This window comes from Takifugu flavidus, chromosome 1, assembly GCF_003711565.1.
Source record: "Takifugu flavidus isolate HTHZ2018 chromosome 1, ASM371156v2, whole genome shotgun sequence".
Taxonomy (NCBI): Eukaryota; Metazoa; Chordata; class Actinopteri; order Tetraodontiformes; family Tetraodontidae; genus Takifugu; species Takifugu flavidus.
In genome coordinates, this window is record NC_079520.1 from 25,722,792 (window position 1) to 25,747,958 (window position 25,167).

General features: G+C 47.6%; 1 protein-coding gene across 2 annotated transcripts; it reads left to right on the top strand.

Annotated features, from left to right (window-relative positions):
* The first annotated feature begins 901 nt into the window (after nt 1-901).
* Nucleotides 902-25,164, top strand: rnf213b (ring finger protein 213b). 2 transcript variants are annotated; one of them, XM_057027553.1, is made up of 65 exons: nt 967-1,012; nt 1,376-1,419; nt 1,701-1,844; nt 1,918-2,498; nt 2,574-2,729; nt 2,962-3,131; nt 3,208-3,491; nt 3,568-3,815; nt 3,887-4,093; nt 4,166-4,376; nt 4,453-4,487; nt 4,560-4,725; nt 4,802-4,951; nt 5,032-5,130; nt 5,299-5,427; nt 5,544-5,709; nt 5,793-5,960; nt 6,047-6,196; nt 6,267-6,898; nt 7,019-7,178; nt 7,245-7,462; nt 7,581-7,724; nt 7,801-7,953; nt 8,368-9,616; nt 9,692-9,876; nt 9,973-10,113; nt 10,318-14,064; nt 14,149-14,285; nt 14,361-14,459; nt 14,536-14,648; nt 14,735-14,848; nt 14,933-14,976; nt 15,059-15,351; nt 15,509-15,697; nt 15,779-15,912; nt 15,986-16,161; nt 16,232-16,426; nt 16,623-16,810; nt 16,885-17,005; nt 17,212-17,312; nt 17,390-17,566; nt 17,760-17,905; nt 17,993-18,092; nt 18,184-18,295; nt 18,389-18,590; nt 18,677-18,864; nt 19,072-19,194; nt 19,372-19,473; nt 19,550-19,792; nt 19,963-20,044; nt 20,134-20,168; nt 20,397-20,500; nt 20,597-20,741; nt 20,819-20,984; nt 21,107-21,201; nt 21,309-21,557; nt 21,679-21,811; nt 21,901-21,984; nt 22,066-22,249; nt 22,336-22,537; nt 22,759-22,836; nt 23,011-23,208; nt 23,543-23,632; nt 24,249-24,427; nt 24,939-25,164. In XM_057027553.1, exons 3-65 carry the CDS (start codon nt 1,752-1,754, stop codon nt 25,075-25,077), a joined length of 15,102 nt encoding a protein of 5,033 aa, XP_056883533.1. In that variant the 5' UTR covers nt 967-1,012; nt 1,376-1,419; nt 1,701-1,751; the 3' UTR covers nt 25,078-25,164. The 2 variants fall into 2 exon arrangements, with proteins under 2 accessions (XP_056891476.1, XP_056883533.1); XM_057035496.1 differs by lacking the exon at nt 1,376-1,419 and having other exon boundaries at nt 902-1,012.
* The last annotated feature ends 3 nt before the right edge of the window (nt 25,165-25,167 follow it).

A 25,167-nucleotide genomic window follows, 5' to 3' on the forward strand; every position in this document is an offset into this window, starting at 1 on the left:
GTGATCACTTCTTCCTGCTTCAGCAATTTTTACTCCGATACCGAATTTATCTCCATATTTGAAGATAACAGGCAGCTCCACTTCTAATTTAACCTGAACAGAACCCGAATATTTCTTTTTCTGTGTCTGTTATTAAAGTTGAAGCTGGCTGTGCATCCTTTTCAAACAATAATTCTCCTCAAGTGGCAATTAGCACTTATCTGCCTGCAGCTGACAGAATGAACACCAGGGGGTGCTATAACTGGTACCTGACCTTTGACTTGTCTCTGCGGCATCTGTTCTTCTGCATGCAGATAAGATCACGGCTCATTGCTCATTATAGAAACCCAAACTAATATTTTACACCAAAAAGTAGGTTTATCATGCTTGGAATTTGAGTTGTGCAAGATCTTTGCAAAGACTTTAACAAGCTGGAGGACATCTTGCTGAGCTGACAGGTTCAGGGGCCCGGAGGCCTTTGTGGACGACCTGCATTCAGAGAAGAACCCAGATGCACAGGCTGCAGCATCTGGACCTGAAAGAAAGTTGATGAATCATTGGCAATGCTGCATCTGTGCTGCAAATTAAATGCAAGTTTCACGGCCGGAAAGGTCAAATACCAATTGCCTTCCCCCATCTTTCGCTTGGATGCAGTGTTAGTTGTGGTTCTACAAATCTTTCTAAAAACACACTTTTAAGTTTCTTTCTGTCTGAGAAATGAAACCGAAAGGTTTATTTTCAAGCTTAGGGACCGTCAATAATTTAAGAGCTTAAACAAAGGACGAAAAGTCTACTTCGGATGACATTATCTGCCCTTCATCCAGCTAAAGAACTATTTTTGGAGAGTATTATTTTTTCTTGATAACAGATTGACTTCAGGTGGTTTTGTGTGGTAGTTAGTGTTTTAGATAGTGTTTTACCTAAAAGTTCTGGTGAACTTAACGACGGTCCCTGTTAATGTGACCTCACGACTCATCGAATACTCAAACTGGATTCTTCGGCTCAGAGTTGAACAAGTGAGTCGATCACACAGGTAAGTTTTATATTAAGCAGAAAACTATGCTTCAATAAGTGTAACCCTCAATGCTACAGTTGCGCTTGGGTAGTATTTATCGAGACAGTATTTATTGGGTAGTATCACGCCTGCTTTGTAAAAGAGAAGAGCTTTATTATTAGCTGAACATAATAAACAGCTGGAATGACGCGCACTTGGTTTAAATGATATATTGAATGGTTACTGTCACGCCCATGAGAAACAAATGCGGTCATATATTTGTAATTCCATATGATAATTAGCTGCTTGTGGACAGATTTCTAAATCTATTTTTTTTTATTAAAGTGTAAATGAAGGTATAAAAGTGCTCGCATCTAAACGCTAATATTTGTGTGTTTGGAGGTACTTAGGGACGGATTTTATAGCTTTTAAAGGATCATTTGCAGGTGAGTTGTTTTTGTCAGTTATTCATTTATTGTCACCGATCTGTGATATAACTGTCTGGTATCAATGTGGGTTCATTCATCCAGTTTATATAAGTTTTCTGATCTGGTTGTCTCCAGTAGGTTTACACCTTCAGTTTCATCTCTCATAAAACCATTCCTTAACAATCAAAACCCTTTTTCAAACATCATTTCCTTTAAATAGGCAACAATTTAAAGACAAAGGCAAGGTTTTTAGGAAGAAGTATGGTAATCTTTTGTTTCGTCCTTGCCTCTTTTACTAGATTTAATACGATGCTGAGAGTTGAGAGAAAGACAACAAGGGAAGAGTAAAGATGGAGGAGGGAGCAGGAAACAGCCACTCCTCCTCTGGGCCGCAGGGAAAAACAGCTGATGTCAGGCTGAAAAGATCCCGCAGAAGAAACCAGGTAACAAAGCGCATGAAATTACAGGTAAATCAGACTCCAAACCCACCTAAAAACGCACCAATGTGTGTTCCAGAACCAAAGCTCCTCCAGTGTCACCAGGAATGCTCAGGGGAAGGTCAAAAAGAGAGAGAGAAGAAGAAGAAGAAAAGGGAGCAGCTCAAGGGTTAAAGGAGATGCCGAAGGTCCGGCGGTGGACAGTTTGGAGGATTCATCTGTTCCGACACCAGCGGGAATGCAACGCGTGGATCTCCATGAAGGACACCGAGCTGAGGAGACAACAGACCTGAAGATGGTTCACAAGCAGACTCAAACGTGGCACCGCGAAGCTGCAGACGCATCCACCCAAACTCTGGTGGTTCGTCGCAGCGACCAGAATACACAGACAGAAGAGCAGAGCGATGCCAACGTCACATGGTCTGACGCCGTCGCGTCACCGCCGCAGGAAGAACAGCAGAAGAACCCAGACCAGGATTCTGCTCAGGCACCAGGGAGAAAGACCGGTGATGATGGAGGGTCACCAAACCCCGCTGAGAGCCGCGATGGTCAGAAAACGTACGCGATGGTTGTGTCGGCCGGGGGCGAAGCCAAGAGACAGGCTGCCATGGACACCTCTGAAGCCCCACGGGAACCCTCAGAACCGCCCCAAACCCCACGGTGAGTTGACTCTTCCCGCTCACGTCACATCCTGAGTTAAAAGCAGAGACGTCAAAGGCGTGTTTGTGTCCACAGCCGTCAGACCCCGATGACGTCTCCTCCGGGTGCACCCATGTTCACCTTTCACGTCTATGCTCTACTGGACAGGAAGTTCCGGTTCAACCGAGAGTTGGACCAGCTTATTTTGGTTTATGGAGATGAGTACTTTGTACTGCATCTGACGCATTTCACGTGAGTATTCATGGTGGGAAAAGCTCCCCCTGTGCGCGTTAGCGGGCCATCAGATTCAGAATTAAGGAATCTACCATCTGCAACATCTGTAGTCTTTTTCTGGCTGATACGGACACATTTTAAGTGTTGGGAAGGCTTCAGTGCCACCTGTTGTCATTTGTATCTCTACCAGTAGGGGGAGACAGAGGTTTAAATTCAATTTTCAACTTGTTCTTTTAACATTTTTTTGCAGTGGTAAAAAACAGGGACTTTATCTGGTGGAAGCAAAACTCCTTGTTGAAGAAAAATTGATGATGAGAGGCCAATGGTTTTCTTACCGATTTGGCATAAAGCAGCGCCAAAAACATATAATTGAATTTGCCTCAAGACACATCCTGATTCCACCCAACCAAAACATTAAAGGTAAAACAAGGTAACATCTCGGGATGCCAAGACATTGTGTTACCAATGTCAACGAACCTGCTGCTCTCTCCTGCAGAGCTGCATATCTACGAAGGCTTCATCGGTCGGCAGGAGGAACGCAGTTTATGGAAATCCAGCCTTCAATTGGTTGGGTTGAATAAATCAAAAGCTGATGAGGTGTCAAATGATTGGCATCTGTCTGTGAAACATCTGCTCTGTAGAATATTCCAGAAATGGTCTCCTGCGGAAAAACTCAGCACGGACAACTTGTGCAACGACCTGATACATTTTAGCGACAGCCTCGGTTCTGCAGATACCAGGGTGGTGTATCCAGATCGATCACACCCTCCCACGATCATGGTGGGTGGAAAGAAAGAAGGCTTCAAAGTATTTATTCAATTGGGTTCCGGTTCATAAAGGTTCTTTTTATTTACAGGCATCCGAGTTGATCACAGAGACTTTGATTCGCATCCTAAGAAGGGAGCCAAAGGAGGAAATGCCAGATGGCGTGAGGGAGGCGAGCCCTCTCGTTTTGGGTCTCTCGGTTTTCGTGATCGCCAGGAAACTCAGCGTTGACCTCGGGGTGAAAGGCTGGGCTGAGCTGTGTCTCCTGCTGTCCCCCGAGACCCCGATGGGCAACACAAGCCTGGAGCTCCTGCCCGCCTCCTTCCCAAACGCACAACAGTGAGGAAGAACGTAACGAACGTAAAGAAATCTTCTATTTGCATCGTCGCCATTCTCCCGTGTCTCCACAGCGTTGTCCTGGGCCTCATCAACCACTGTGCACAGAAGATGGTGTCGGAGGTCATCCTGCTCATCCCTTTGCTCCTCCGGCTCAGGCATCCAGGAGCTGACGCCACCAGGCTGGGTCCAGTTGTGGAAGAGGAAAACTGGTCAGGACTGGAAAACGTCCAGTTCCGCCCATTCAGGAGGAACCTGCGGCTCCGCCAGGACAAAAAACAGTGAGTGAATCTCCTCCCGCCGACCGCAGTTGCAACAGGGCTTCTGTAAAAAGCCGCGTTTCATTTTCACAGGAAAGTTCTGAACTTGATCCGGACACATGCGCCGATGGCCAAAGACAGGCCTCTGGTTCTACTGAGCTGGTTAGCTCTGCTGGCGTTTGAGGACCTTCCGGAATTCTCGGATCTTACAGGTGTCCCTGCTGAGCATCTGCTCCAGAGTCTGCTGTACAGGCTCAGGGAATGTGGAGTGGAAGCGAGCAGCAGCGTACAGGAGACCATGAAGGTGGTTACGCCGTTTAAAATCGCACCTTTTCATCCACCGAGCGACTCATTTTGCGGTTCTTTCCCCCCCCACGCAGGGTATCCTGACACATGTCCTGCTCGGAGCCGACAGGTGAGTCGGCTCAAGGTGTCTCCGATTAGGTGGGTGTTGTTCCCCCTGTAAGGTTTCCCTTTGTGTCTGTAGGATCACTGAGTTTGAAAATATCCAGCAAGCCTTCAAGAGCAGCGTCAGTGTGATGAGGAGCACGTGTGGACTTGTCCGACTCGTCTCTGGTCATCAGACTGCCGTCCTGTCCTTCCAGCTGGTGCTGAGGTTGGCAGAGATTCTGGATGCTGAACGGAGGACCAACGTAATCGTCCTGTCACGACCGTGCTGCTGCCTCCTTATGGACCGGTGCCTCACTGCGTTCCTTTTCTACCTTTTAGGCTTCCGCAGAGGAGTTTGAAGCCTTTAAGAAGAAACTCTTGGAGGACCTTCAGGTCACCCAGCAGCACATGAGGGAGTGGAGAGATGAGCTGCTGCAAAAGCCTCTTGTGACGCCATCAAAAACCCTCGCCTACCCAAAGGAAATTGAGGTCAAGGAGTTCAGGATATTTGGTTTGGTTTGTTCATTTGGTGATGAAATGAGAGTGCTTTAATCATTGATATTCTTTAGATGTGGGACGCACTGCTGAGGGTGGAATGCTCCCTTGAAGATGTTTCCTCCTCCTGGAGACTGAATGTAGAAAGAGCCCTGAAGAAGAGGATTTCCAGGGTCAGTTGGTACCTGAGTAAATGACAGCTCAAATGTCTTCTGGGAAATGTAGTCCACCAAGTCTTCACATCATTATCTTCATTAAGATTGGAAGTCTGTGTATGTCCAAGGAGAAGGTTTAAGTGTTTCCCTTAAGAAGCCTGGTTTGTTCCTCATTGTTTTATGCAGGCAAGTGATGAGGATCAAGTGTTGCTGTGCTGCCTACAGTCGTCTCTGTCAGTCCTAGAGAAAAGCCACCCTGTGGTCCAGGCCTGCTTCAGTGAGCGGTGTCGGTCTGCTGTCGCCTCAATCTGCCAGGTTTGTGATGAAGATCGACTGTTTGTATTTTGTTGCTGTGGTTTTTTACTTCACTTCCAGGACCTGCTGGTGGTGTGAGCTATGAGTGATCAGAGTTGGCTTTTCTGTCTTTGCAGAGAGGGCAAGAGGGAGACCTGATGCAGACTCTCAGCTCCCAGGTCAGCCGTCTCCCTGCTGTCGTCACGTCTGCCTTTGTGCTTGAATCCGCCGCTCGATTCGGGGGCGATCCCGTCACTCAGCTGCTCGATCCTCAGTCTGCCGTAAATCACCTTCTTTCTCAGGGTAATCCACTTTAAACTGTGCTTGTTGATATGTACGTACGTGGTCTGTGTTGTCTGCACTGATGGACTTATTGTCCATTCTAGGTCAGTGGAGGCTGATTCAGGTGGATGACGCTGCAGGACAGGTGATCCACAGCTGTCTGACAGAACTGCACAACTTGCTGGAGGCTCTGCTTGAAGGACATGTGCTCCTGGGACACCTGCAGACCTGCCTTCAATATAAGAACCAGTTTAAAACGCTTTTCCAGCAGTGTAAGTGCCCTAAATGTCAGCAGCATCCTTTCAGGATCACATCATTCATTTGTCCAGGAGAAAAAAGTGTTTTATATCATCCACAGACAAGAAAAACACCAATATCGAGACAGTTCCTGTGGAGGCAGACGTTGTTTTGGCTCAGAGGGAAGCAGACTTAAACCTTTTTATCTTGCGGAAGAAGCAAATAGACACGCTCATCAAGATGATTGGGAAGGTGACGGAAAGCATTACAGGTGGGTTGCACGTGAGCGGCGTGACCTGAATAAATAACAACATTCCGTGACAGCGTTGTCCTCCTCACAGTTCCTGAGATGGCATCTCTGGAGGAGCAACACACTGCAGACCTGAAAGCTGTGAGCCTGAACAGACTGGTGCTCGTTCAGGCCTTTAACCATGACGGGACGCTGGGGAAGAGCGCTCCCCCCCAGGCCCTCTGGTATAGAGCCAGTCTGGACACCCTGAAAATGGCCAACGAGATGCAACGGCTGCACAACAGCAACCTGATTCTGTCCTTCTGGGTCAGGGAGGCTGCGTATTTGGCTTCCTCAAGGAAACCCTGCCCAGCCCCCGTTGCTGCCAGCCTGAAACAAATCTACGAAAACGTCTGGAAACCTCTCCAGGCAAAGTTCTTCCAGCATGCTACCAGCATCGCAAACAGCAGTATCACTTTCCAACAGCTCGATCAGATTCTGCTGGAGAGCGGAGACCAGGGAGATGGTACAGTCTTGAGGAGGGAGCTGAACCTGATGGCAGAGACACTCCGCGATTCCAAGATGTGCATTCTGGAGGAGAACTGGGTGGAGGAGACCCTCGGGCAGATTCAAGAGTATCGACGTCTCTGTGAGGCGGCAGCGGCGGCCGGCGTCATCCTGGGAATCGCTAAAAAAATGAAATTGTCTGGGAGTTTTGATGAAATCACCCCCCTCACCCAGCTGGTAAATTGATGATCCGACATGAAAGTGAAATCAGGATATCAGCTGAATCAAAGAAGTTTCACTTTTCTTGTTTGGAGAAACCGAAACAATGACTGAATTCCGTTTGTGACCGTTTGACAGAGAGAAGATGCTTTTAAGCAGAGGGCCCTGGGGTCCCTGACTGAGGACCTGTTCGCCGCTAAAGCTCAAATCTCCACAGTAACCGAGCAGCAGGCAGTCTGCCTGGAGGAGTTTCTAGCCAGCCAATCTCTGGTCAGCTGGGTCAAAGACAACCTTAAAAGTGAGACCATCTGATCTTCATGCATTTTGCCGGTGATGTCCGCTCACCTTTGTCCTCCCTCTGCAGATAGAAGCGATGTGAAGGTTTATGTGGAGCTGGCCTCCATAACAGCAGGAGAGAACGACACAGAAATCGACAAGGTGGCCTGTTTCCACGATGCGGTGACGGGTTACTCTTCTCTCCTCTACTCCCTCCACCCTCAAGCTGGCTTTCGGGACTTCATGAAGTGTGCTGAGCAGGTTTTTGAAAACCAGTCTAGAGACGAGAGGCTTCCGGATAAACTGGTACTTTATCCCCTGTTTTCAGTCCCTCCATTCATTCACACAGTCACTGTTGCTTTTAAAGCAAATGTAGTGAGGTAAAACTGCAGAGTGAGAATGGCTGAACTGGTTCCTTTTCCAGAGAGAATCCACTCGACTGCTGAGCTGGCTGAAATCACTGAAGGAGACTCACGGTTCCGTGGAGCAGTCTTCCCTTTCCTTGGCTTCAGCCATTAATGCTGACGGAGTTTATAACATAGGATGGTCTGATGAAAGGACAGAGAAGGTACCCTAGAGATCAGGCAGATATCCTGGCACGTGGGGGAAGCGTCTTTATTTATTACCTTTTCCTGTGTTTGCAGATGTGTCTGCAAAACATGGTCCTGTTGACAGTTAAAAGAGGCAGAGAGCCAAAGACATACAAGCTTGAAGAGCTTCTAGAGCTCCAGAACAAACTCATGCTCATGTCCACCAAAGGGGAGTGCAGCAGAGAACAAGTCTGCCGGTTCACAGAGGTCAGTGACATTTGACATTTGAGGTGACACATTTGAGAAAATGTGTTTTAAAGCAGCGGTTCTCAACTGGTGGGTCGCGGTCCAAAAGTGGGTCTTGGGTGGTTTGTGGACAGCTGGTCAAAAGGGTAAATAATATTAATGTGCATCTTATGTTGGACATGGCTTTTATTTTGTAAAAATAACTTACAGGTATTTTAAAAGGCACACCTCAGACATGTGCGGCCGCCGTGGTGGCCACGTTAGCTACCAAGTGGTTGACTCTTGTTTATAGGAGGTAAGATGGTGGGACACAAACCCATGGCTTAATGACCATGGGAAAATGTAGATCCCGGAGTGAGACCAGTTGAGAACCCCTGTTTTAAAGGACAAATTGAGACGCCACCTAGTTTACATTAATGTCTCGGTGTACTGTAGGTGTTTGAAGGAGTTCAGAGATTGAGCACCATTCTCCTTCACATGCAAACATCCGGCAACATGCTCTTCAGGAGCTGGAGCGCCGAGATCCAGTGTTGCCCACAGCAGCAACCGTGTGTCCGCGTTACTTTCGTGTCTCTGATGGGGAAGGAGATGCTGTACTACGGTGAGGTAACGGAGAAGTTGAGGATGCTCACCAGCTCCATGGACAGATGTCAGGCTGAATGGCACTCCTTCATTGGGGAGATGCGCTCCAAATTCAGCTTGCTCAACCTCTACACCTCGGAGCAGATGGTGTACTTATGCCACTGGGTGCTCAAAGTTTGGCAACTGGCACCAGTTCCTCCACTTTTGCGGCATCTGCTTTTACCCATAAAGCCTCATTGCAGTTTTGCTGACATCAGAACTGCTTACACCAGTGCGGTCAGTATGAAACCTGATGAAGTGGGAGATGGTGAGTATGCCATAGAAGAAGAAGAAAAGGCTGATGAGGACATGCCAAATGCTGATGATTTGATGCAGTTTTCATCAGACGATGAAGACGATGACAACATGGAATGGGATTCCATCGGGAAGGATGATGGGTCCGGGCTAGAAAGCCTCTGGTGCAAGTTTAAACGCAACATGGCACAGTTCCTCACCCAGTACTTGGACGTCTCAACTCTGGCATCCTTCCTGTCTTGTCTGTCTGAACTGAACCAGCAGCAAGTTGCCAGAAAGCTCTCCTCATTTCTTCAGGAGGGTAAACCCAACCTCGTGCTTTGTCCCAGTGCAGAGCTTTTTACCAGCACCGTGGGCTTTTACATGGAGAGTCTAGAGCAGCCGCTGCCGTCAGCGGACGAGGTTCTGGTCTGCAGAGAGGACACAACAGAAGAAGAGGTGGAGATCTTCCTTCGCCGAGCTCTCTGCCAAGTATCCCTACAGAAGAAGATCTATTGTCTTGTGAATCCAGGATTGTTGGGCTACGAAGTCAGCGTGGCTGTCGGGGAGTTCTTTGAGGTTCTAAAGAGAAATGCAGAGCCACGTTATCGCTTGATAATAGTAAGTCCTGTTGAGCATCAGCACAGATATGTGCCGTCATTCTTCAGCAATTACAAAGTTCAGGCTGGCGCGAGTCAAACGCCGGAAGCTGTCGAAAAATATCTGCGTCACCACTTGGCAAAAAATACGCTCCCGCAAAGCGGCGTGGCGCAGGCGTCCCCGGGGGGCCTCTCAGTCTGGATGGTGTCATCGGTGCGACCTGCAGTTGGTAAGACCGATGCTGATAAAAACATCTGTACACACAAAAAGCATGAAGAAAAGAGAACGTGTGCTTCTTTGCCAGGAAAATCTCTTTATGTGGATCGTTTGTTTGAGAAGTTACAGCAAAAAGATCCCAGGGCCAAACACATGAGGATCAGACTGATCGATCTACACGTCAACAGAGACTCTCTGGTTAAAAGTCTCTCTGAACAACTGGAACCGCTGAGGGAGCAGGACCCCGTTCTCCTCCACGTTGACACTGCAGGAGTGAGTGTTCAGGCCTTTGTCTCTGCAGGCAGGTCGCCCAGTTGTTGGATGGAGAGTTCTAAGCTTTACCCAAATGCTTTTATTTAATTCTTCAAGGTTCGTTCCGGTCTGGAGGAGCTGCTGTTCCACCTGCTGGTTTTGGGCTGTTTGAGCGACAGCCATGGCAGGTTGTGGAGAAGGAACGCGTCACACTTGATCACTGTTGAGGTTTTGTTGCCTCCGAAGCAGCCAAAGCAGGTATCATCTTAAGATCGCACTCATGTTTAAAAGAACAGGTTTATTAGGATTAGAATGTTCTAGATTGTGCAAGTAGTTTCCCTGGAGTCACAAATGCAAAATGGGTACAAACTAAAACAAAAGTTAATGTTGGAAAATGTAACTAAATGAATGTAAAATAGATAAATATATAAATGTTGAGTAATTTCTCACTCCTTAACATAGAGACTTGGACTTTTGGATGTTCTGCCTACCATCCAGTGTCGACCTCCAAAAGATGTCAAACAGCTGTTGAACAATAGGGGGCGCCAGATGAAACAGACCCTTGACCCATTGATGGATGAACAAGAGTTTTGCAGTGCAGAGATTCAAAGACCATATCAATACCTGAAGCTCTACAGCAGGAATGAAAACCTGGATCATTTTAGCTACCAGGAAGGATTTAGGAGAGGGGATCCCTTTGATTGCATCCATCACCTTCTGTCCTACTGTGGAATGCAGGATCCATCTTGGGCAGAGTTGAAGAACTTCTCCTCGTTCCTCAATGTGCAGCTGAAGGATTGTGAGAACTCGGTTTTTTGCGATCCAAATTTTCTGGGTAATCAGCTTCCTGGCTTCAAGAACTTCATCGTGAAGTTCATGATTCTAATGGCGAGAGATTTTGCCTCACCATCGTTGAACACATGCGATGAAAGTCCTAGGGTAGGCATGGAGGGCAGCCTCACTGACGACCTATTGGCCTCTCTGACTGTTCGGAAGCGCTGGGAAAATGAGTCTCATCCATACATTTTCTTTAACGCAGACCGATTCTCGATGTCTTTCCTAGGCTTCAACGTGAAAGCGTGCAAAAGACAAAACACTCTAATAGCCATCGATCCTCGGAGTGGGAGAGTTCTGATACAGGATGTGATGTCAGAGAGACTTTTTCAAGATTTGAAAAGACAAAGGATTTCTCTCGATGAAGATTTTAACCAGTTGCCCCGGAAGGACAAAATCAGACGAATTTCACTTGTTGTCGGTGCGACAAAAGGGATGTCGGATGGGAACTTTGACCCAGACCCAACATATGAACTGACGGCTGATAATGTGATGAAAATGTTGGCCGTGCACATGAGATTCCGATGTGGAATTCCGGTTGTCATCATGGGGGAGACTGGCTGTGGAAAAACCAGGTTGGTCAGTTTTCTTTGTGCCATGCAGAGGGGGGACAAAACAGTCGAGAACATGGTCCTCGTGAAGGTGCACGGTGGTACCACAGCAGACAGTATCCACAGAAAGGTGAGAGAGGCCGAGGTACTTGCTGATAAGAACCGGCAAGTGCACAAGCTGGACACCATTTTGTTCTTTGATGAAGCCAACACCACTGAAGCTGTTTATGCCATCAAGGAAATCCTGTGTGACCGCTCAATCAACGGTAAACCTCTGCAGGCAGACACCGGCCTGAAAATAATAGCTGCTTGCAATCCTTACAGGAAGCACTCACCTGAAATGGTCGAACGTTTGGAACGTGCGGGTTTAGGATATAGGGTGAGAGCCGACCAAACGCAGGACCGTCTCGGCAAAGTCCCTCTGAGGCAGCTGGTGTACAGGGTTCATCCTCTGCCGCCAAGCATGGCTTCGTTAGTTTGGGACTTTGGCCAGTTGACGGATTCTACAGAGCTGTCCTACATCAGGCTGATAGTGCAGAAGACAGTTGAGGACTACGGCTTACCTGTGGTCTGCAAGGACATCATTTCAGAAGTTCTGAGTGCCTCCCAACAGTATATGAGAGCCCGGAAGGATGAGTGCAGTTTTGTGAGTTTGAGGGATGTGGAGAGGTCTATGAGAGTGCTGGTGTGGTTCTACCAGCACTGCAACCTCCTTTTCAGCAACAGTTCTAATCTCAGTGAGGTGCAGAAAACACTGAAGTGCTTGGTTCTGTCAGTAGGAGTCTGCTACTACCCATCTCTGGTTGACAAAGATCAGTACCTTGCAGTCATTTGCAAGTACTTTCCAACGCCTCTGGACTCCTCAGAAGCGTTGCAAGACGAGATCTCAAATTGTCAAGATACCTTTCTTCAGAACATTAAGACAAGAGAAACAATCGCCAAAAACGTTGCTCTCAAAGAGAATGTGTTTCTCATGGTGGTTTGCATTGAACTTAGGATTCCTCTCTTTCTGGTTGGCAAGCCAGGAAGCTCCAAGTCGCTCGCTAAAACTGTGGTGGCTGATGCAATGCAGGGCCAAAACTCACACACCGGACTCTTCAGAAACCTCAAACAAGTTCATATGGTCTCCTTCCAGTGCAGCCCACACTCCAGTCCAGATGGGATCATAGGAACTTTCAGGAGTTGTGCCCGATTCCAAAGGGACAAAAACATGGAAGAGTACGTATCTGTGGTGGTGCTAGATGAGATAGGGCTGGCAGAAGATTCTCCTCAGATGCCCCTCAAGACACTTCATCCCCTCCTTGAGGATGGTTGCATTGACAGTGACAAGCCAGATCCGCACATGAAGGTGGGCTTTGTGGGCATTTCAAACTGGGCTCTTGACCCAGCAAAGATGAACAGAGGGATATTTGTGTCCAGAGGAGATCCAAGTGAAGATGAACTTGTTGAAACTGCCAATGGAATTTGTGCATCCTCCAAACAAATTCTCCTGAAAATCAAACAACTCTTCCCATTGCTAGCAAAGGCTTTCTCACGAATCTGCGTGGAGACCTCCAAAAATCAGTTCTTTGGTCTGCGAGATTATTACAGCCTGGTCAAAATGCTGTTTGCCACTGTCAAACTGACACAGCAAGAGCCTGATGGCCAACAGCTGGTAGAGGCCATCTTGCGTAACTTCAGCGGACAGCCAGAAGGCTTCAACCCTCTGGTATTTTTCCAGGAGATTGACCAACACCTAATGGAGATTCCCAGACCCAGCACCTTACAAATGGTGCGTAAAAATCTTGACCGCGACACCAACGAAGAAAGCCGCTACCTCCTTTTGCTCACCACCAACAATGCAGCTCTTCACATCCTTCAGCAACAAATTTTTGGCAAAGGGGAAAATCCCCAGCCGGAAATTGTCTTTGGCTCGGGATTCCCAAAGGACCAGGAATATGCTCAAATCTGCCGTAATGTCAACCGAGTGAAAACCTGCATGGAGACTGGGCGCACGGTCATCTTACTCAACATGCAAAATCTCTATGAAAGTCTGTATGACGCTTTGAACCAGTACTATGTTTATCTGGGCAAACAGCAATATGTGGATCTTGGTCTCGGCTCCCATAGAGTCAAATGTAGAGTCCATTCAAACTTTAGACTGATAGTGGCTGAGGACCAGAAGAAGGTCTACGAGCAATTCCCTGTACCCCTCATCAACAGGCTTGAAAAACACAGGTTGGATAGAAGTACTGATTTGGAACCGTGGCAACGCAGAGTTCTCCAGAAACTAATGGAATGGGTTAAGGACTTTTCCGGTGAGGCCTTGGAGGGATTCAGCCTGCCTGATATCTTTATCGGCTACCATGACGATGCTTGTGGCAGCGCTCTCCTGCAAGCACTGGAAAGACGAGCACGAAAAACCAATGACAGCGTTCCGAGCCAGCGACAACAGGAGAAAGACCAACCCGCTGACTCAAGTGGAAGCAATGGAACGAATCAGAGCCTTCAGATGGACGACGCAATGGAGGTTCAGCTAACTGAAAGAGAACAGGCACCAATAGCGACGAATGGAGACGGACCCACAGAGGCGATGATGGACAAAGAAGTCATAGCTGGATCTGTGGGGGAAGAGGAGGAAGAGGAAGTCTTCAATTTAGCTAAGGGTCTCTTGCTGGACTGTGCCACGCCTGATGCAATGGTCAGGCTCAAATCTTCAGATTTAGCAACTCAGGAGGTGCTGAAGCTCCAGAGGATCTACTTTCAGCAACAACATCACCGATCGCTTCACCATTTCCTGCAGGACCACCTCAACTCATCTCAGAGTTCCAGCAGGTTTTTTGAGGTGCGTCGCAAAATATTTGAGCACTTTTTACTTTTCTCTTCTCCACTTCGCTGACAGTATTGTCTTCTTTCTTATTCTATGCAGATCACAACCTTTTCCAGCCTGCTAACCAGATCAGACATTAGGTCCATGGGTCAAGCTCTTCAGCTGGATACAGAGAAGATCCTCCTGCTTTCACTTCACCAGTTTGATACCGAGGCCTCTTTCTACAGCAAGATACGGTAAAACCTTTCCGAACATCTGCCTTCTTCCTTGATGGGTTTTCTTTTCTCATCTAATGCTATTCTCCATTCCAGGAGCTTTCTGCAACATGCCGACCCGTCCCTTCACATGCTGCTAATCCAGTTGGACCTTGAAGAAGCCCAATGCAGCGATGAGCTCATAGCATCAGCAAAGTAGGGTTCAGTCAGTCCTGCTGATGCTGCAATCAGATATTACACAGTTTAAAGTTTTGACCTCTGGCAATTCCAGGTATTGCACCATGAATTCCCTGGCATCACTGGATGGTCAGGCCTGTTGGGTGATCTTCGTAGTGAAGGTTTCTAGATTCCAAAATTACTGCCGCTACCTTGGTTTCCAAGGAGGTGATTGCTAAGTGGAAATTAACATGAGGAAATGTCACTGGATACAATAATGGTTTTAAACCCACGTTTCATTTTTTAACATAAAGGCGTCTGGCACTCAGTGCACATCGACGACCTGAGGGATCCTGAAGACATGGGCTCGAATCTCTTCAGCTTCTGTGGAACCCTCATCAGCAGTCTATTCTGTCCTGCACCCCCAGGTATGCACAGCACAATACGAAAACCACTCGCTCTCTTTGGATTTCCCGATTCTTTAAATTCCCCAAACGATCTCATTCGCGTAGAGCACAATGAAGGCGGAGAAACGAGAAGAAGAGGAGACTTCCAGGTGAGTGCAGATGCTATTTTATTATAGTCATGTCGGTTACCTGTGTAGGTTTTCTAATTTAGCTGTTTTTCCGTATTTGCAGACAGAGCAAGCTCACCTCCACAGTCTGTCGTTGGTGGGATCGTGCGTTCAAAAAGCCGTGGGTTTGCTCCGGGACACCTGCAGCGTGACCTCTCGGAGCATGCAGCGGATAAACATCCTTCTGACTCTTCTGGGAGCCGCAGGCGGCGAGACAGGAGCTCGCTTCCAGGAGGTGCTGTTGGCTCGAATGGTGGAGGCGCTGACAAAGAAAGAAGAGATGATGGCCTCTCCTAGAGACTGGGTCAGCACACAAGCCAAAAAACGGCAGGCTTTGCAGGAAGGGGGGACGCTCAGGTACGGCCGTACAGGGAGGAAATGTTTCATTGGGGTTTCTTAACTGTAAATTTGTAATAGCTGCTTTGGGAATCCCGACTGTGCCCCGTTTGCGTGATGTTTGCTGTATTTGGCGCAACAATCGATCTGACGTAGTTTTTCTGCCCTTCTCTGCTAGACATACCCTGTGGCGCCACCTTCAGTGCGTTGTGACTCCATTGTTAGCCAGCATGGTGGAGGTGATGGACCGGTTCGCCAACCTGGAACTGCTCTCTGATGGCAATCTCAGTTGTGGACTGGTTGAACTGTGGCTGAACATCCTGGCGGATTCACAGATTTTAGACCTGACAGCTTCCCAAAAGCCCAGGTACCGTGGCACTCCTTCAACAGTTCCAACAATGCATTCAAATCCTTAACCAGGAATGAGTCTGTGCGTTGTGTCTTGCAGTCAGACAGACCAGGAAGTGCTTGTGCAGCACTACTTTGTGTTGGACGGTGAAGAACATCACTGCGCTGCTGCATTCAGCTGGCTCCTTAAGATGCACCTGGAATGTCTGTGGGAAGAGTCGGAGTTCATTCCAGGTTTGTCTCGTTTAGAAGAAAGATTTTTAAAAAAAGATAACTCCCTGAACGCCCTGAATTTTGGGCTCCGCAGCAAAGCAAGAAGGTGACGACAGCAGGATCCTCCAGTTTGTGAGTTCCTTCAACAACGGCAGGCTGGGACGTCTTTTCCAGACGCTCTCGGCTGAAGACAAAGCTCAGTATGGTCGCCACTACCTGCAGGACTTTTTGCTGCTGTCTCTGAAGATCAAGACAAAGGATGAGCTCATGGTACCTTCATGAAGTGACACATTGGGTAGAACACATGACAGCAGGCGTGATCTTCCCGTCTCTTGTCCAGGTGTTCTTCAGGGCCACGTCGGGTTGTGTGTCTGAGCTTCAGGCGTCCATGGGAGTCAGCAGTGACCTCTCCCCAGCGTGGATCCTGGCCGCAGCCAGACGTTTCGCCCCCAGACTGGACGCTCTCCAGCACGTCCTCCTGCTGCAGCCCCAGTTGGTCACTTCCATCACACCGCAGGGGTCACGGCAAGAAATGGTGAGAATGAGGTTCACATTTTCATTGCTCATCATCTTCAGCTCAGGCCGTCCATCCAGCCTCATTTGTTGCTAACGTTTCTCTGTGGCGCCTTCAATTATGTTCAATAAAGCGTGCTTTAAGCATAATCTCATCCTGCATCCCTTTTCCTGCACATCTTCCTGTATCTGTTAACCGTCAGCTGTGTTTCTGGCAGATCGAGGACATCTTGGCTCTTGGCGTTTGTGTCGAACAGGCCAAATCTCTGCTTGTGACATCCTTGCAAGAGTGCCAGGAGTTTGTGAGCAGGGTGGAGTATTTGCAGCCGTGTCTGGAGCGAGCATTCGGACAGAAATACAGATCTCTCTGCAGCCGTGGCTGTCTGCAAGAGTTGGACTCCATCAGGTGGGTCTGAGGGAACTTAATCAGCCTTAAGAGGAGTTTTTTTCCCATATAAATAGCATAGTATGTTCTCTCAGGTCCCTCTGGCATGGAGTCCTGGGGGTCGCATCCTTTATCCAGCACATCATTTTCAAACTGCCACAAAGTGACTCCAGACTTACTAAAGTGGCGTTAAAACACTGCAACATTTACCTCAAGGTAAGCATAGCGCTTTAATCCCTTCATCCTGAAGGTTTGCAAAAGCTTTCTGCTCTGCTCGCTGTGATGTTTGACACGTAGCGACGTCATCAGCAGAAACCCTTTTAGCATTTAGATTTGAAAACAGCCGACCGAAAAAGAAAAAAAGATTATCAACAAAAATAAGGCGCTTGAGGGATGAGTGACTCTTTTTGACCGTCTGACAGCTGACGAGCGAATCACCTGACGTTCGGAGTGTGGTCACACTGGAGCGGCTGATCCGGATCCTCAACTCCCTTCATGAAGAGTGCATTCACCCGGACCTGAGGTCGTGATCTGCCTGCATATTATCTGAATGTATACAAACGCCATCGCTGAACCGGTCTGCCGTTCTGTCACTTTCAGGTTCGGCGTTTCCTGCCCAATCTGCTTTGAAGAGTTCACGAAGCCTTCCGTCCTGCCCTGCCAGCACATCACCTGTTTGCCATGTCTCCAACGTTACCTCCTGACACACAGACGCTGTCCTACCTGTAGGATGGAGCTGCCGCTGAACTTCAACCCCACTGTTTCTCCCAACGTTGAGTGAGTTGGGAAAAAAGCAGAACTTTAAGCACCAACCAGATGGGTTCTTCATTATGACCTTGGCTCTTCTGTTAAACTCGAGTCTTTCCTGTCTTAAGAGAGTTCAGACTCTGAGAGATGTAACTTGAGGCCACTGTGGATGCTGGAGGAATAAAATCCATTGAATTGTCTACCGGATCTTTTCCTGATTTAGGGCGGCCCTTCAGCAGCAGGCAGCCATCCGGGACTACTGTAACGGCTTCTTCCTGGAAGTGGTGTCCAGGTTCTGTCTGTCAGAGGGACAACAGCCTGCAGAAGGAGTGGTGGAGCTGCTCTTCTCTCTCCTCGTCTTTGCCAACGGTCTGCAGGGGGGAAACCGGTCAACAATAAAGACGCTTAATGTAAAACGCACACATTGAACTGTTTTTATCGTTTTGCGTCACGCAGGAGATGTTTACAGGACCAGGGAGCTGACGCCATTCTTGCAGTGTGTGGATAACAGTCCGGTGGTGCGATCGGTGCTGCCAAAACTGCTGATGCAGCACAGGTGAGATGGTCGTTTGTATTCCGACCATCTTTAAATCCTCAGTCAAGAGTGTTTATTAGTCCTTGAGTCATGGCAAATGGTGTGTTGACAGTTTTGACCAGGTGAAGGTTCACATTCAGACTTACCTGAAGAATCTGGAGGAAAACCTCCTGAGCCGTGAAGATAAAACCCAACTGTACCTGCTGTTTGTCAACTGCTTCCAGGTGAGTGTCAAGCATGTCTTTGGGGCAGTTGTCATACTGGTGTTAGTTGTGCTTTGCGTTTCTATATTATTGGTGTAATTTTATTGCTTCCAGGACTCGCTGATGTGCTCCGAAGCAAGAGAAACGGAGAGTAAAGAGCAGCAGAGACAAGCAGACATTCGATTCCTGAGCCGGTTCGCCAGGAAACAGACTCCAGACAGGCAAGAAGACCACGCGGAGTTCCTGCTCCACTTAGCCAAGCTGAGGATCTGCCTGAACTCCGCAGCCTTGCAGCTGGAAAAAGCTGCTGATCAAGGTGTGTGACGTTCGCTGCCGCACATCAGTTCAGAGCGACGCTGGTCTGAAAAGGTTACAAATCCTCTGTTTGTTGGTGGGATGTAGGCAGAGATGATGTGGATGCTCAGTATCTGCAGCAAGTGAAGGCGGTGTGTGAGTACTCTGGTAACAACTGGTACCGGGTTTACCTGCTTCGAGCTGTCCACAGACTGTCGGGTGTCGACTGCGTCCTGTCCCTGATGAATTGCCCACAATGGAGATGGGTCTTCCCTCCAGAGCTCCTTCGACTTCAGGTATCTGGAATGTGTCTATATTGCTAACTGAACTGCTTTGCCCGTGTTTTTTTTTTCTGCATTTGTGAAGACCACTAATGCTCTGATTCCATCAATTAACACCTAAATGGTTGCAAAACTGTTGCTCTCATTCCTTCAACTGAGTACTGTTCCCGAGCCCATTCAATGCAAATCATCGTATTGGTGGATATTTTCTTTTTCTTTAAGCTTATGAATCCAACAAGCGTGGATCAGTTCCTCTGCTGTGGGACATCATACCAGGCCGTAAGAAATGATGTGGCCACGTTTACACTGGATCCTGGGGCTAAAGACGCTGTCGCAAAAATAGAGGTCAGACAGTCATGTACAAAAGAAATTACAGTACTGTTCCTCTAATAACCGCTAGAGGGCAGAGATGTTACATAACCAAAATGTCTTGAGTTCTGTTTCTTTGAGCTTTACCGAGTGATTCATTTAATATTCATCACTTTCCCCTGTACCTGTTTTGTATTCCTCTTTTCTTTCCAGAAGCTGAGAGGTCCTCAGGTCAGCCTCCTGGCCTTGGCCTTGTTCAGACAGATCACTTGCCGCTACAAGTCACAGGTTGCTGCCATACGTCCATCAGAGCAGGTGATGCGTGCATGGTGTCTGGATTCAGTACTAAATTTACTCCCTGTGTTGAACTTGTTCATCTATGAACTTACAGGAGAGAAACAGACTGGAAAACCTCCTTAAAGGATTCCGTTTGAACGACTACAGGGACTTCTGTGCTGCACTCCTGTCCAATCAGATCGGAGGAGCGGGCTCGAGCCTCCGTGTGGACGCAGGCCTTTCGATTCAGAGACAGATCCTTCTGGAGTTGCTTGTTCATCTGGACTCAGTGCTCCTCACTGGAAATCTCCTACTTGTTCCTCTGAAAAAGATTGCCTTCCAGCCTCAGACCGTTACTGTAAGTTACATGTTTCTTGGCAGACACAGGTTTTATTCACGCAGCTACCACCTGATAGGGTCATTCCAAACTCCACTAGACTTATGTCATTAAAAATCCACACTGTGTGAACACTTTCTACTCAATCTGCATTCAAATTAAAGCTACGTTGTCCTAAATGTTCCTTCAAGCACTCTTTTCTGCCGACGATGGCTGACAATCACACGAGTGAAGCCAGAGAATGGTTAAAAAAGGAGAAGCTGCAAAAGTACTGTGAGTATTTATACAGACAGGCAGATTTATGCCGTCCTCCACCAACCGGCATCACGATTTATGACTGTTTTTCTTTCCGTCCCACGCAGACTGCGCAAACGGACATCCTTGTTTTGTGGGAGAGGTAGGAACCTTTTTTGTTTATCTCTGACAGGAATTGGTAGATGTGAGTTATTTACTGCCCATCAGTGCTGGAGGATGGTTACAAAATCACTGCAGGTCATCAGCAGTCGCCTAAAGGCGCGGCTGCACCGCCACCACATCTGAATTCATTTAATCTTGAAAGCTCACTGTAGAAAAATCATTTAAGAGGTTGAGTGAATGTTTCGAACTATTCTGTGTTTTTCCACAGTGCGGTAAACCAGTAGTTTTAGCGAAATGTCCAGACTGTGGACAACCCATCGGCGGCTTGAACCATCATGCTGTCCAGGGCTTTACTACAGACACAAGACTTGGGTAAAAACCAGGAAGCGTCGTCCTGCTGGGTTTGAGGTCGCAGAATTGGGTTTAATTCGCTCTGTCGTCCTATTTTGTGTGTGTTTCAAATGGCAGAGATCAAACTCGGACTGGCCACATACTGGGAGAGGCGTATCGGAGGTCAGACGCGCCAGAGAGACAGATGCTGTATGCTCACTCCTGCATCCTGCGACTCCTCACACACCTGGCGATGATCCAGGGCGCCATAAGAAATCAAAGAGTGAGACGTTGTCAGTGTTGCACGAGTGGCACCAATGACCTGATGCCATAACCTCGTGGTACTCTGATTTGTTGTAGAGTGTTGCTGAAATGATCCACCCCAGACCTGCTGACGTGACCGGTTTTCTCTGGAACCACCTGGAGAAAGACATGCATGTTTTGGGTCGCGCCCTGGATCAGAACCTGGACAACACAGCGATCACGGTTCATCTGATCCTTAGAGCCTGTGCTGAAGGCACCATAGGTGACCTTCCCGAGCATGTTCTCCTTTCACACATGCACACACACTGCTGAGGAACATTTGTTCTACAGGATGAGATGTTCTAGAGTTGACAGGTGAAATCCCTCTGCTCATTGTTAACAAAGGTTCTCGTCATGGAGGATTGGATCTGTCGACCCAACAGAGACGACAACAGTGGGAGAAGCTTGTTTGCGATTCTGCCATCAGCCCAGTCCTTCAGGTATGAGCCCGGAACAGGCGGTCCGTCACACACACACAGGCACACGCACGCACACACACACACTTACTCCAGATATTCGGGAGCAGTTTCTCTGTGATTATTTCCAGGATTTGCAGCAGAATCTGGCTGAAGCTCAGAGAAGCATCAGTGCAGGTGATGAAGTGGTAGGAAGTCCCCTATTAAATAGTCTGCACAGAGACCCCACGACCATGCTGTCCCTCCCTACCGATTGCCCGACAAACCGCTCTTCTTTCTGGACTCTACCTGAGAATATGACCGTGGAGCGTTTCAGTCAGCTGGTGGGACAATCAGCAAGGCACAGCTCCTTAGGCCTGCTCACCATGTTCCTCCAAAAGGTTCTGCTCTTATTATTATATTCCGTTGGTACCCTAGTGGCAGGTTGCAGTACAGATCATTAACTCCTCCCCCATACCGATCAGATCAGTAATAATTGAACACTTCTCCTGGAACTCCCAGATACACTGTGTGAAGCAGCTTCATCACCTGCCTGAGCTGGCTGCGCTCCAGTCCGACCTGCTGAGAATCTTTCCTCGGACATCAGACCACAGCTCACAGACCATCGCTGAGGTGTTGCAGAACATGCCAGCAGGTTCGTCCAACACCCGTAAAATAACAACAGCCGGACTGTTGTGCAACAATGATGTAATACAAACCGGGATTTCCGCTCCTCCCCTTCAGGATACCAGCAGAAGACACTGGTGGGAAGAGTGGAGAGATTCATCAAGGTGTGGAACAGCCTGAAAGCAGAGGTGGCAAACAACGGTAATGTCCAGAGGACTTCAGGACTATCGAGATGTTAGTTGGTAGAAACCGTAAATGTGCACGTGTGTGAATGATATTCAGCCACAGATCTGGGGGTGGAGGTTCAGCTGTGTGAAGTGGAGATGAAGAAAGAAAGCTCTGGAGAGTTTCTGAAACCTTGTCGTCGCGGACCTGGTTCGTGCCTCCGAGTTCTGCTTGAGCTGTTGTTGAACACTCACAACAGCCTGGTGAGACAGGCCAGAGAACTGAGTGGGCAGGACGACAGGTCAGCAATTCGGGTGGAGTGAGAACTGTCAAAAACCGCAGGTTCAGAGAGGCTGGTAGATATCCGCTCCTCTTCTCTCCCCTCAGGGAATACATTGTTCCTTTGGAGAAGACATCAGAGACCCAGCTGGTCCTGTGCCATCCAGAGAGAGAGCTGCTGCCTCTGGTTCTGGCCCACTGCCACTACACCCTAAAGAAAGGTGGTGAGACAGGCAGCAGCTACGATCTGCCAGCCATCCAGATGCAACTGGTGCGACGGTTTCTGGCTGGAAAACCACTTATCCAAGCGGTAAAGACTAAATAAACTAAATAAAATAATATAAATAAACTAAATAAATAAATTCTGTGTTATTATCCAAGAGTTCCCAATCCACCTCATGAAGCAATTAGCATAGCTGCCACAAACTGAAGCATTTCATGTCCACACAACAGAAGCGAACGCCTCTACATCCTAAAAACAATACACAATATCAAAGATTCTGCTCCTTTTTCCTTTCTGATCAAATTTAGGACACCTCAAGGTACCTAAACAGACGCCTGCAGGACTTCTCTGTGGTTCTGGACGAGGTCAGGGGCAAGATACATCAGGTAAAGATTTCACTGCAGTTTAACGGCACCAAAGTGTTCGCCAGGAACCGAGCAATGCCAGGCTAAGAACGCTTCCTCTGTGGGATTTTGCAAGGACAGTTTTGTTAGAGGTCAAATGCATTCCTTCCAGTTCGTCTCGCAGGCCTGCTGAAAGCTTCCATGTCTGTCCTGCAGGCACCGTTGAAGGGCTCCGTGTGCGGCGCCATAAGAACTGTGCTGCGGTCATACACAGATGTGTGTGACGCTGTCTTTGTGCTAGAGATTGGCCTTCGCTTTCTCGCCAAGACAGGCGGGGATCCTCAGGGGCAGCTTCTCTCCTTCCTTACCGATTCACTGCAGTTGGACTCCCAGGTTTCCAGCTCCGTAGCCAAGGTAGGAACCTCCAAAGCGGTGGCTGTTTCCATCCCAATGCTGCTATGCCAAGAATGTTGATCTAATTTTACATCACCCTGTTTTGCTCCACACCTGCTCAGGGTCCACTGGAGTTAAACGTCTCATCATCAGATCATATTTTTGCAGTTTTTAGTCAGCCAAATATAAATACGATTGCATTTATGCCTCTAAAGTATCGCCTGACCTTCATTTTCTTGCTGTGATAAGGCAAAGTTGACTCTGCAGATTAGCAGAATGAACAGGTTTTGCAGGTTTTCTAGACAGAAAATATACCTTAAGCTGAATTGGACCAACAGTTTGTGACTTTTTTCAGAGTCTCAGTGAGAGCAAATTGAAGCACAGCATATTCACCTGGCAGCTCCTCACATGTTGGAAATCTGAGCTGATTCTTCAAAGAAACCAAGTAGGTATTGAAATAGTTGCCCCATTCCAGGTGTAACAGACTAGAAGTGTATTGTTCCCATCAGAACTGTTCTCTTTGTTTTCTTGAATCTTTCTTTCATTAAAAATTAAGCAGACCCTTCCAAGACAGTAGGTTGTTTTTTTTTAGGAAAATGGTAAAAGAGATTCAGAGGAACCAAAAATATGCTTGGCAATGAATTGTACAGAATTTTAACATGTCTGGGATTAAAATTACATCAAGATTTAGACTTTAACAAATTACTGAAAAGTCATTCCTGGTTACTGATGTCTGGTAAGCATCTGTATGTAAGATCTATTCAATGACTAGAGGGTAGCTTAATGGGGTTCTACATGTGGGCTTTATTCGGGTTTATTTGGATGTTTCATGTTTACAGCTCCCTGTGTCATGTTGGAGTTTGGTTTCTATTCAGATTTTTGAAGAAAAGTCACCTAATGTGACTTACTGGCCTTTTTTTTAGTTTTGCCAAGTCTTAAAATCACAGAGTTCCATTTCTACACCCTAATCTCCTCATAGCGCCTTCTGACATGAGAAGCTCCCAGATACCACGTTGGTATCACTGCGTTGAACTTTAAATTCACCCCCTCGATGTGTTCAGGACCCATTTCAACGGCTGCCCTCAGAGTTCCAGCAGAAGCTGTCTGAGGCTGAAGAGGGAGGGCTGAGGCCGTTCCTCGCCATCGCCGATGTCGATGCTTTCGCTTTGGAGCTGCATGAAGTTCTGCTGCTGAAGACAAGCACGGCTTTGCCTGATGAAGGGTACCAACCCCACTGGGAGTAAGCCAAAGCCCTTTGCATTCACTCACCCATAAAGAAAACACAACTAGCTCCCATTTGTGACTTTGGCATGTGTGATGCCAAATGGCAAAACCATCCTAAAAATGTTTCTGGTTGTTTTTTTTTTTTTTGTTCTGTTTTTTTTAAATACAAATTTATTTTAGGCTGGTGTGTAAGAAGTGTGCCTATTGTCGGTTCAAAGATTACCACCCCGGTGGGAAGGAATCCATTGATCCTAGACAGCTATAATCAGAGTAAAGTGTGGAGGTCTCACCCAGCATTCTCCTTTAGATTTGGAGCCTTTTGACACCCATGACAAGAGTGTGACCCCCCTCAGGGCAGCCATCTGTCAGTGGGAAGCAGCTTAAGTCGTATCCCCTCGGCCACAGGTCATGTTGAAAAAGCAGCTGGCCAGGGAAATGAATAGGAATGCTTGTGGTGAAAACAATAGATGCACCACCATAGTTATGTTCTCTGTGCCTCACACCCTCTCCCCTCTCTCTCTGTACAGCATCAGGTCCATCTTAGAGAACCGTTTGGACCAAAAGAACCTTCCACCTCTTCTGGGATTGGAGGTTTTACCAGAAGACATCACCCTTGGACAAGGGGCTGATGTGTGGAGGGCAGCTGTGAAGTTTAAAAGAAGATGATGATCCATTCCAATTGTTCTTTTCAAAAAAATAAGTCTACATTTTAAAATGTTGTCAATGTTTCTTATTAAAGAGGAATTTGATGAAGCC